The sequence below is a fragment of the Salmo salar genome, chromosome ssa18 (genome assembly GCF_905237065.1).
Source record: "Salmo salar chromosome ssa18, Ssal_v3.1, whole genome shotgun sequence".
Lineage (NCBI taxonomy): Eukaryota > Metazoa > Chordata > Actinopteri > Salmoniformes > Salmonidae > Salmo > Salmo salar.
Genome location: NC_059459.1, coordinates 82,366,563 through 82,379,062, shown reverse-complemented (window position 1 = coordinate 82,379,062; position 12,500 = coordinate 82,366,563). Strand labels below are relative to the sequence as shown.

At 46.1% G+C, this 12,500-nt stretch overlaps 1 protein-coding gene across 3 annotated transcripts in view; it reads left to right on the top strand.

The window, feature by feature from the left end:
* The window catches only part of LOC106578239 (TSC22 domain family protein 4), a 25,673-nt gene that overhangs the window by 10,781 nt on the left and 2,392 nt on the right, over nucleotides 1–12,500 (top strand). For 2 of the 3 annotated variants that reach the window (XM_045701709.1, XM_045701708.1), the window contains exons 4-5: nucleotides 6,394–6,445; nucleotides 8,138–8,534. In XM_045701709.1, coding sequence (XP_045557665.1) covers nucleotides 6,394–6,445; nucleotides 8,138–8,534 — 449 coding nt within the window. The remainder of the gene's footprint in view (nucleotides 1–6,393; nucleotides 6,446–8,137; nucleotides 8,535–12,500) is intronic. The other variant, XM_045701710.1, reaches the window with a different exon arrangement.

Genomic DNA, 12,500 nt, shown 5'->3' with positions numbered 1-12,500 from the left:
CATCTGGCTCTGTGGGGTTAGGGGTAGATGGCTGGGGTAGAGTTGGGTCTGTGGCTCTGTGGGGTTAGGGGTAGATGGCTGGGGTAGAGTTGGGTCTATGGCTCTGTGGGGTTAGGGGTAGATGGCTGGGGTAGAGTTGGGTCTGTGGGGTTAGGGGTTAGGGGTAGATGGCTGGGGTAGAGTTGGGTCTGTGGCTCTGTGGGGTTAGGGGTAGATGGCTGGGGTAGAGTTGGGTCTGTGGGTCTGTGGGGTTAGGGGTAGATGGCTGGGGTAGAGTTGGGTCTGTGGCTCTGTGGGGTTAGGGGTAGATGGCTGGGGTAGAGTTGGGTCTGTGGCTCTGTGGGGTTAGGGGTAGATGGCTGGGGTAGAGTTGGGTCTATGGCTCTGTGGGGTTAGGGGTAGATGGCTGGGGTAGAGTTGGGGTTCATCTGGCTCTGTGGGGTTAGGGGTAGATGGCTGGGGTAGAGTTGGGGTTCATCTGGCTCTGTGGGGTTAGGGGTAGATGGCTGGGGTAGAGTTGGGTCTGTGGGTCTGTGGGGTTAGGGTAGATGGCTGGGGTAGAGTTGGGTCTGTGGCTCTGTGGGGTTAGGGGTAGATGGCTGGGGTAGAGTTGGGTCTGTGGCTCTGTGGGGTTAGGGGTAGATGGCTGGGGTAGAGTTGGGGTTCATCTGGCTCTGTGGGGTTAGGGGTAGATGGCTGGGGTAGAGTTGGGTCTGTGGCTCTGTGGGGTTAGGGGTAGATGGCTGGGGTAGAGTTGGGGTTCATCTGGCTCTGTGGGGTTAGGGGTAGATGGCTGGGGTAGAGTTGGGTCTGTGGGGTTAGGGGTTAGGGGTAGATGGCTGGGGTAGAGTTGGGTCTGTGGCTCTGTGGGGTTAGGGGTAGATGGCTGGGGTAGAGTTGGGTCTGTGGCTCTGTGGGGTTAGGGGTAGATGGCTGGGGTAGAGTTGGGTCTGTGGCTCTGTGGGGTTAGGGGTAGATGGCTGGGGTAGAGTTGGGGTTCATCTGGCTCTGTGGGGTTAGGGGTAGATGGCTGGGGTAGAGTTGGGTCTGTGGCTCTGTGGGGTTAGGGGTAGATGGCTGGGGTAGAGTTGGGTCTGTGGCTCTGTGGGGTTAGGGGTAGATGGCTGGGGTAGAGTTGGGTCTGTGGCTCTGTGGGGTTAGGGGTAGATGGCTGGGGTAGAGTTGGCTCTGTGGGGTTAGGGGTAGATGGCTGGGGTAGAGTTGGGTCTGTGGCTCTGTGGGGTTAGGGGTAGATGGCTGGGGTAGAGTTGGGTCTGTGGCTCTGTGGGGTTAGGGGTAGATGGCTGGGGTAGAGTTGGGTCTGTGGGGTTAGGGGTAGATGGCTGGGGTAGAGTTGGCTCTGTGGGGTTAGGGGTAGATGGCTGGGGTAGAGTTGGGGTTCATCTGGCTCTGTGGGGTTAGGGGTAGATGGCTGGGGTAGAGTTGGGTCTGTGGGGTTAGGGGTTAGGGGTAGATGGCTGGGGTAGAGTTGGGTCTGTGGCTCTGTGGGGTTAGGGGTAGATGGCTGGGGTAGAGTTGGGGTTCATCTGGCTCTGTGGGGTTAGGGGTAGATGGCTGGGGTAGAGTTGGGTCTGTGGCTCTGTGGGGTTAGGGTAGATGGCTGGGGTAGAGTTGGGGTTCATCTGGCTCTGTGGGGTTAGGGTAGATGGCTGGGGTAGAGTTGGGGTTCATCTGGCTCTGTGGGGTTAGGGGTAGATGGCTGGGGTAGAGTTGGGGTTCATCTGGCTCTGTGGGGTTAGGGGTAGATGGCTGGGGTAGAGTTGGGTCTGTGGCTCTGTGGGGTTAGGGGTAGATGGCTGGGGTAGAGTTGGGTCTGTGGCTCTGTGGGGTTAGGGGTAGATGGCTGGGGTAGAGTTGGGTCTGTGGCTCTGTGGGGTTAGGGGTAGATGGCTGGGGTAGAGTTGGGTCTGTGGCTCTGTGGGGTTAGGGGTAGATGGCTGGGGTAGAGTTGGGTCTGTGGCTCTGTGGGGTTAGGGTAGATGGCTGGGGTAGAGTTGGGGTTCATCTGGCTCTGTGGGGTTAGGGGTAGATGGCTGGGGTAGAGTTGGGTCTATGGCTCTGTGGGGTTAGGGGTAGATGGCTGGGGTAGAGTTGGGGTTCATCTGGCTCTGTGGGGTTAGGGGTAGATGGCTGGGGTAGAGTTGGGGTTCATCTGGCTCTGTGGGGTTAGGGGTAGATGGCTGGGGTAGAGTTGGGTCTGTGGCTCTGTGGGGTTAGGGGTAGATGGCTGGGGTAGAGTTGGGTCTGTGGCTCTGTGGGGTTAGGGGTAGATGGCTGGGGTAGAGTTGGGTCTGTGGCTCTGTGGGGTTAGGGGTAGATGGCTGGGGTAGAGTTGGGTCTGTGGCTCTGTGGGGTTAGGGGTAGATGGCTGGGGTAGAGTTGGGTCTGTGGCTCTGTGGGGTTAGGGGTAGATGGCTGGGGTAGAGTTGGGGTTCATCTGGCTCTGTGGGGTTAGGGGTAGATGGCTGGGGTAGAGTTGGGTCTGTGGGGTTAGGGGTTAGGGGTAGATGGCTGGGGTAGAGTTGGGTCTGTGGCTCTGTGGGGTTAGGGGTAGATGGCTGGGGTAGAGTTGGGTCTGTGGCTCTGTGGGGTTAGGGGTAGATGGCTGGGGTAGAGTTGGGTCTATGGCTCTGTGGGGTTAGGGGTAGATGGCTGGGGTAGAGTTGGGTCTGTGGCTCTGTGGGGTTAGGGGTAGATGGCTGGGGTAGAGTTGGGGTTCATCTGGCTCTGTGGGGTTAGGGGTAGATGGCTGGGGTAGAGTTGGGGTTCATCTGGCTCTGTGGGGTTAGGGGTAGATGGCTGGGGTAGAGTTGGGTCTATGGCTCTGTGGGGTTAGGGGTAGATGGCTGGGGTAGAGTTGGGTCTGTGGCTCTGTGGGGTTAGGGGTAGATGGCTGGGGTAGAGTTGGGTCTGTGGCTCTGTGGGGTTAGGGGTAGATGGCTGGGGTAGAGTTGGGTCTGTGGGGTTAGGGGTAGATGGCTGGGGTAGAGTTGGGTCTGTGGCTCTGTGGGGTTAGGGGTAGATGGCTGGGGTAGAGTTGGGTCTGTGGGGTTAGGGGTAGATGGCTGGGGTAGAGTTGGGTCTGTGGCTCTGTGGGGTTAGGGGTAGATGGCTGGGGTAGAGTTGGGTCTGTGGGGTTAGGGGTAGATGGCTGGGGTAGAGTTGGGGTTCATCTGGCTCTGTGGGGTTAGGGGTAGATGGCTGGGGTAGAGTTGGGTCTATGGCTCTGTGGGGTTAGGGGTAGATGGCTGGGGTAGAGTTGGGTCTGTGGCTCTGTGGGGTTAGGGGTAGATGGCTGGGGTAGAGTTGGGTCTGTGGCTCTGTGGGGTTAGGGGTAGATGGCTGGGGTAGAGTTGGGTCTGTGGCTCTGTGGGGTTAGGGGTAGATGGCTGGGGTAGAGTTGGGTCTATGGCTCTGTGGGGTTAGGGGTAGATGGCTGGGGTAGAGTTGGGGCTCATCTGGCTCTGTGGGGTTAGGGGTAGATGGCTGGGGTAGAGTTGGGGTTCATCTGGCTCTGTGGGGTTAGGGGTAGCTGGCTGGGGTAGAGTTGGGTCTGTGGCTCTGTGGGGTTAGGGGTAGATGGCTGGGGTAGAGTTGGGTCTGTGGGGTTAGGGGTTAGGGGTAGATGGCTGGGGTAGAGTGGGGGTTCATCTGGCTCTGTGGGGTTAGGGTAGATGGCTGGGGTAGAGTTGGGTCTGTGGCTCTGTGGGGTTAGGGGTAGATGGCTGGGGTAGAGTTGGGTCTGTGGCTCTGTGGGGTTAGGGGTAGATGGCTGGGGTAGAGTTGGGTCTATGGCTCTGTGGGGTTAGGGGTAGATGGCTGGGGTAGAGTTGGGTCTGTGGCTCTGTGGGGTTAGGGGTAGATGGCTGGGGTAGAGTTGGGGTTCATCTGGCTCTGTGGGGTTAGGGGTAGATGGCTGGGGTAGAGTTGGGTCTGTGGCTCTGTGGGGTTAGGGGTAGATGGCTGGGGTAGAGTTGGCTCTGTGGGGTTAGGGGTAGATGGCTGGGGTAGAGTTGGGTCTATGGCTCTGTGGGGTTAGGGGTAGCTGGCTGGGGTAGAGTTGGGTCTGTGGCTCAGTGGGGTTAGGGGTAGATGGCTGGGGTAGAGTTGGGTCTGTGGGGTTAGGGGTAGATGGCTGGGGTAGAGTTGGGTCTGTGGCTCTGTGGGGTTAGGGGTAGATGGCTGGGGTAGAGTTGGGGTTCATCTGGCTCTGTGGGGTTAGGGGTAGATGGCTGGGGTAGAGTTGGGTCTGTGGCTCTGTGGGGTTAGGGGTAGATGGCTGGGGTAGAGTTGGGGTTCATCTGGCTCTGTGGGGTTAGGGGTAGATGGCTGGGGTAGAGTTGGGTCTGTGGGGTTAGGGGTTAGGGGTAGATGGCTGGGGTAGAGTTGGGTCTGTGGCTCTGTGGGGTTAGGGGTAGATGGCTGGGGTAGAGTTGGGGTTCATCTGGCTCTGTGGGGTTAGGGGTAGATGGCTGGGGTAGAGTTGGGTCTGTGGCTCTGTGGGGTTAGGGGTAGATGGCTGGGGTAGAGTTGGGTCTGTGGCTCTGTGGGGTTAGGGGTAGATGGCTGGGGTAGAGTTGGGTCTATGGCTCTGTGGGGTTAGGGGTAGATGGCTGGGGTAGAGTTGGGTCTATGGCTCTGTGGGGTTAGGGGTAGATGGCTGGGGTAGAGTTGGGTCTGTGGCTCTGTGGGGTTAGGGGTAGATGGCTGGGGTAGAGTTGGGTCTGTGGCTCTGTGGGGTTAGGGGTAGATGGCTGGGGTAGAGTTGGGGTTCATCTGGCTCTGTGGGGTTAGGGGTAGATGGCTGGGGTAGAGTTGGGTCTGTGGCTCTGTGGGGTTAGGGGTAGATGGCTGGGGTAGAGTTGGGTCTATGGCTCTGTGGGGTTAGGGGTAGATGGCTGGGGTAGAGTTGGGTCTGTGGCTCTGTGGGGTTAGGGGTAGATGGCTGGGGTAGAGTTGGGTCTGTGGCTCTGTGGGGTTAGGGGTAGATGGCTGGGGTAGAGTTGGGTCTGTGGCTCTGTGGGGTTAGGGGTAGATGGCTGGGGTAGAGTTGGGGTTCATCTGGCTCTGTGGGGTTAGGGGTAGATGGCTGGGGTAGAGTTGGGTCTGTGGCTCTGTGGGGTTAGGGGTAGATGGCTGGGGTAGAGTTGGGTCTGTGGCTCTGTGGGGTTAGGGGTAGATGGCTGGGGTAGAGTTGGGGTTCATCTGGCTCTGTGGGGTTAGGGGTAGATGGCTGGGGTAGAGTTGGGTCTGTGGCTCTGTGGGGTTAGGGGTAGATGGCTGGGGTAGAGTTGGGTCTATGGCTCTGTGGGGTTAGGGGTAGATGGCTGGGGTAGAGTTGGGTCTGTGGCTCTGTGGGGTTAGGGTAGATGGCTGGGGTAGAGTTGGGGTTCATCTGGCTCTGTGGGGTTAGGGGTAGATGGCTGGGGTAGAGTTGGGTCTGTGGCTCTGTGGGGTTAGGGGTAGATGGCTGGGGTAGAGTTGGGTCTGTGGCTCTGTGGGGTTAGGGGTAGATGGCTGGGGTAGAGTTGGGTCTATGGCTCTGTGGGGTTAGGGGTAGATGGCTGGGGTAGAGTTGGGTCTGTGGCTCTGTGGGGTTAGGGGTAGATGGCTGGGGTAGAGTTGGGTCTGTGGCTCTGTGGGGTTAGGGGTAGATGGCTGGGGTAGAGTTGGGTCTGTGGCTCTGTGGGGTTAGGGGTAGATGGCTGGGGTAGAGTTGGGTCTGTGGCTCTGTGGGGTTAGGGGTAGATGGCTGGGGTAGAGTTGGGTCTGTGGCTCTGTGGGGTTAGGGGTAGATGGCTGGGGTAGAGTTGGGTCTATGGCTCTGTGGGGTTAGGGGTAGATGGCTGGGGTAGAGTTGGGTCTGTGGCTCTGTGGGGTTAGGGGTAGATGGCTGGGGTAGAGTTGGGTCTGTGGCTCTGTGGGGTTAGGGGTAGATGGCTGGGGTAGAGTTGGGTCTGTGGCTCTGTGGGGTTAGGGGTAGATGGCTGGGGTAGAGTTGGGGCTCATCTGGCTCTGTGGGGTTAGGGGTAGATGGCTGGGGTAGAGTTGGGGTTCATCTGGCTCTGTGGGGTTAGGGGTAGATGGCTGGGGTAGAGTTGGGGTTCATCTGGCTCTGTGGGGTTAGGGGTAGATGGCTGGGGTAGAGAGGCAACCAGGACTATGTACTGTGTAGGGAATAGGGTGCCATTTTAGTTTGGTGTGTGTGTGTGTTTGCTGCAGTGGAATATGTTGGATTGTTTGAGGTGTTGGACTGTTTGAGGTGTTGGATTTAGGAATAGACATTAATGTGAACCATGTGCCTCCACATGGCACTGAACCGACACACAGATAAATACATATTCTAAATGGTTTATTTTATTGTCTTTGCAGTGGGTCGAGCAGCAGCATGATCGCAATAGACAACAAGATCGAGCAAGCAATGGTAGGTCTCTATTGGGTAATAACCTCATTCTGATATCATGTGTTGTGATATCCACGTCTAGATGAAGGGGAGGAGACAGGTTAACCTCTCTCGGGGAAGGTTCACACTATTCAACAGCCAGTGAAAAATCAGAGCGCCAAATTCAAAACCACAAAATGTCATAATTCAAAGTTCTCAAACATACGACTATTTTACACCATTTTAAAGATACACTTCTCCTTAATGTAATCACGTTGTCCGATTACAAAAAGGCTTTATGGCAAAAGCATAAAGTTAGATTATGTTAGGACAGTTCCAACACAAGAAAAAGCACACAGCCATTTTCCTAGCAGGGACAGGCGTCACAAAAAACAGAAAACCAGCTAAAATTATGCACTAACCTTTGACGATCTTCATCAGATGACACTCCTAGGACATCATGTTACACAATACATGCATTTTTTATTCGATCAAGTTCATATTTATATCCATAAACCCCATTTTACATTGGCGCGTGACGTTCAGAAAATATTTTGCCTCCAATACTGCCGGTGAATCAGCACAACAATTTACAAAAATACTCACCATAAACATTGATAAAATATTAAACTGTTAATCAAAGAATTATAGATGAACATCTCCTTAATGCAACCGCTGTGACAGATTTCAAAAAAGCTTCACCGGGAAGCACACTTTGCAATAATCTGAGTACTGCGCTCAGAAAACAACATCAGGCAATACAGATACCCGCCATTTTGGAGTCATCTAAAATCATAAATAGCATTAGAAATATTCACTTACCTTTGATCTTCATCAGAAGGCACTTCCAGGAATCCCAGGTCCACAATGAATGTTGCTTTGTTCGATAAAGTCCATAATTTATGTCCAAATAGCTCCTTGTTGTTAGCGTGTTCAGTTAGCTACTCCAAGTGTAGGAAGCGCGCGGAAAATGTCACGACGAAAAGTAAAAAAAGTTATATTTACGTTCGTTCAAACATGTCAAACGTTATAAAGCATCAATCTTTAGGGCCTTTTTATCTTAGAACTTCAATAATATTCCAACCGGACGATTCCATTGTCTTGAAAAATGTTTTGGAACACAGCTACCTCCCACGTGAACGCGCGGCCAATGAACTGATGTCCTTCCCTGGGTCACCAACTTCCCCACCTTCTTGTTCGCTCTCTGTTCATCATAGAAGTCTCAAACAACTTTCTAAAGACTGTTGACATCTAGTGGAAGCCTTAGGAAGTGCAAAATGAACCCTAAGTCACTGTGTGTTTGATAGGCAATGATTTGAAAGGACTACAAGCACCAGAATTCTCACTTCCTGGTTAGATTTTTCTCAGGGTTTTGCCTGCCATATGAGTTCTGTTATACTCACAGACAAAAATTCAAACAGTTTTAGAAACTTCAGAGTGTTTTCTATCCAAATCTACTAATAATATGCATATTTTAGTTCCTGGGCCCGAGTAGTAGGCCGTTTTAATTTGGGTACGTTTTTCATCCGGCTGTGAAAATACTGCCCCCTACCCAAGAGAGGTTAAAGAAGGATTTTGAGACAATTGAGACATGGATGGTGTTTGAGTGCCGTTCAGAGGGTGAATGGGCAAGACAAAATATTTAAGTGCCTTTGAACGGGGTTTGGTAGTACTTGTCAGGTGCACCGGTTTGTGTCAGAACTACAATGCTTCTTGGTTTTTCACGCTCAACAGTTTCCCGTGTGTATCAAGAATGGTCTACCACCCAAAGGACACCTTGTAGAATTCGGTTCAGGCTGGAACATCCCCGACGCAAACTTGCTCTCCTGCCCGGGAGGTACCATGCTCACCCCCTCCAGTGGTTTTGGAACGATCAACCTTATCAAGAAGCAACACTCAGCTAGCATGAAGAAGCTAATTGACGGCGGCGCTCACTTCGAACAAGCTAAAGGTACTGATCAACAGACGATTACTGTTCCAAGGATGGCGATATTTACCTCCGTATTGGTGAGGCTCACAAGCAGGGGAAGAGATCCGATCTCGATCGAGCAATCGACGTTCTCAAACTACCTCAAGGGATATGAAGACTGTAGCTGCCGCCATCCTGTAGCTGCATCATCAGTTACGCCAGGTACCGCCGCGGTTTTACCGCCTGTTCCTCTGTGATGCAACTGATACCCCCTCGCAATTTCAAAACCCAGGTCTTCGTTCTGATTGGTCCACGCGGCAAGTCCAGACATGCCTCAGCATTAGCTGAGGCCACCTCCCCCCAATGACGTCTTCTACAAAACCCACAGGAACTGGTGGGACGGCCATACTGGTCAGAAAACAGTCATCACTTTTATGGCTGGTTGAAATATGAGATGCTACGTATCTGTGAGGTTCCTGTCAAGCGGAGCTTCGTCGAGTTCCACCCAGATTAAAACCATACAGTTTATAGGGTGTTCTATATCTCTAGTTATATATTATATATATACTAACCCTAACCCTAACCCTAACCATACAGCTTATAGGGTGTTCTATATCTCTAGTTATATATTATATATATACTAACCCTAACCCTAACCATACAGCTTATAGGGTGTTCTATATCTCTAGTTATATATTATATATATACTAACCCTAACCCTAACCATACAGCTTATAGGGTGTTCTATATCTCTAGTTATATATTATATATATACTAACCCTAACCCTAACCATACAGCTTATAGGGTGTTCTATATCTCTAGTTATATATTATATATATACTAACCCTAACCCTAACCCTAACCATACAGCTTATAGGGTGTTCTATATCTCTAGTTATATATTATATATATACTAACCCTAACCCTAACCATACAGCTTATAGGGTGTTCTATATCTCTAGTTATATATTATATATATACTAACCCTAACCATACAGCTTATAGGGTGTTCTATATCTCTAGTTATATATTATATATATACTAACCCTAACCCTACAGCTTATAGGGTGTTCTATATCTCTAGTTATATATTATATATATACTAACCCTAACCCTAACCCTAACCATACAGCTTATACGGTGTTCTATATCTCTAGTTATATATTATATATATACTAACCCTAACCCTAACCATACAGCTTATAGGGTGTTCTATATCTCTAGTTATATATTATATATATACTAACCCTAACCATACAGCTTATAGGGTGTTCTATATCTCTAGTTATATATTATATATATACTAACCCTAACCATACAGCTTATAGGGTGTTCTATATCTCTAGTTATATATTATATATATACTAACCCTAACCCTAACCCTACAGCTTATAGGGTGTTCTATATCTCTAGTTATATATTATATATATACTAACCCTAACCATACAGCTTATAGGGTGTTCTATATCTCTAGTTATATATTATATATATACTAACCCTAACCCTACAGCTTATAGGGTGTTCTATATCTCTAGTTATATATTATATATATACTAACCCTAACCCTAACCATACAGCTTATAGGGTGTTCTATATCTCTAGTTATATATTATATATATACTAACCCTAACCCTAACCCTAACCATACAGCTTATAGGGTGTTCTATATCTCTAGTTATATATTATATATATACTAACCCTAACCATACAGCTTATAGGGTGTTCTATATCTCTAGTTATATATTATATATATACTAACCCTAACCCTAACCCTACAGCTTATAGGGTGTTCTATATCTCTAGTTATATATTATAAATATACTAACCCTAACCATACAGCTTATAGGGTGTTCTATATCTCTAGTTATATATTATATATATACTAACCCTAACCCTACAGCTTATAGGGTGTTCTATATCTCTAGTTATATATTATATATATATACTAACCCTAACCCTAACCATACAGCTTATAGGGTGTTCTATATCTCTAGTTATATATTATATATATACTAACCCTAACCATACAGCTTATAGGGTGTTCTATATCTCTAGTTATATATTATATATATACTAACCCTAACCCTAACCATACAGCTTATAGGGTGTTCTATATCTCTAGTTATATATTATATATATTCTAACCCTAACCATACAGCTTATAGGGTGTTCTATATCTCTAGTTATATATTATATATATACTAACCCTAACCCTAACCCTACAGCTTATAGGGTGTTCTATATCTCTAGTTATATATTATATATATACTAACCCTAACCCTAACCATACAGCTTATAGGGTGTTCTATATCTCTAGTTATATATTATATATATACTAACCCTAACCCTAACCATACAGCTTATAGGGTGTTCTATATCTCTAGTTATATATTATATATATACTAACCCTAACCCTAACCCTAACCATACAGCTTATAGGGTGTTCTATATCTCTAGTTATATATTATATATATACTAACCCTAACCCTAACCATACAGCTTATAGGGTGTTCTATATCTCTAGTTATATATTATATATATACTAACCCTAACCCTAACCATACAGCTTATAGGGTGTTCTATATCTCTAGTTATATATTGTGATATATGTTATGTATTGTGATAAATAGTGATAGTTATATATTGTGGTATACACTATATAGTGATAGTTATTGATACAGTATATTGGGATATAGTGATAGTTATTGATACAGTATATTGGGATATAGTGATAGTTATATATTGATACAGTATATTGGGATATAGTGATAGTTATATATTGATACAGTATATTGTTATATAGTGATAGTTATTGATACAGTATATTGGGATATAGTGATAGTTATTGATACAGTATATTGTTATATAGTGATAGTTATTGATACAGTATATTGGGATATAGTGATAGTTATATATTGATACAGTATATTGGGATATAGTGATAGTTATATATTGATACAGTATATTGGGATATAGTGATAGTTATTGATACAGTATATTGGGATATAGTGATAGTTATTGATACAGTATATTGGGATATAATGATAGTTATATATTGATACAGTATATTGTTATATAGTGATAGTTATATATTGATACAGTATATTGGGATATAGTGATAGTTATTGATACAGTATATTGTTATATAGTGATATATATTGATACAGTATATCGGGATATAGTGATAGTTATATATTGATACAGTATATTGGGATATAGTGATACTTATTGATACAGTATATTGGGATATAGTGATAGTTATTGATACAGTATATTGGGATATAGTGATAGTTATATATTGATACAGTATATTGGGATATAGTGATAGTTATATATTGATACAGTATATTGGGATATAGTGATATATATTGATACAGTATATTGGGATATATAGTGATATATATTGATACAGTATATTGGGATATATAGTGATATATATTGATACAGTATATTGGGATATAGTGATAGTTATATATTGATACAGTATATTGGGATATAGTGATAGTTATATATTGATACAGTATATTGTTATATAGTGATAGTTATTGATACAGTATATTGGGATATAGTGATAGTTATATATTGATACAGTATATTGGGATATAGTGATAGTTATATATTGATACAGTATATTGTTATATAGTGATAGTTATTGATACAGTATATTGGGATATAGTGATAGTTATTGATACAGTATATTGGGATATAGTGATAGTTATTGATACAGTATATTGTTATATAGTGATAGTTATTGATACAGTATATTGGGATATATTGATAGTTATTGATACAGTATATTGTTATATATTGATACAGTATATATTGATACAGTATATTGTTATATACTGATAGTTATTGATACAGTATATTGTTATATATTGATACAGTATATTGTTATATATTGATACAGTATATATTGATACAGTATATTGTTATATAGTGACAGTTATTGATACAGTATATTTGGATATATTGATAGTTATTGATACAGTATCTTGGGATATATTGATAGTTATTGATACAGTATATTGGGATATATTGATACAGTATATTGGGATATATTGATAGTTATTGATACAGTATATTGTTATATATTGATACAGTATATATTGATACAGTATATTGTTATATAGTGATAGTTATTGATACAGTATATTGGGATATAGTGATAGTTATTGATACAGTAT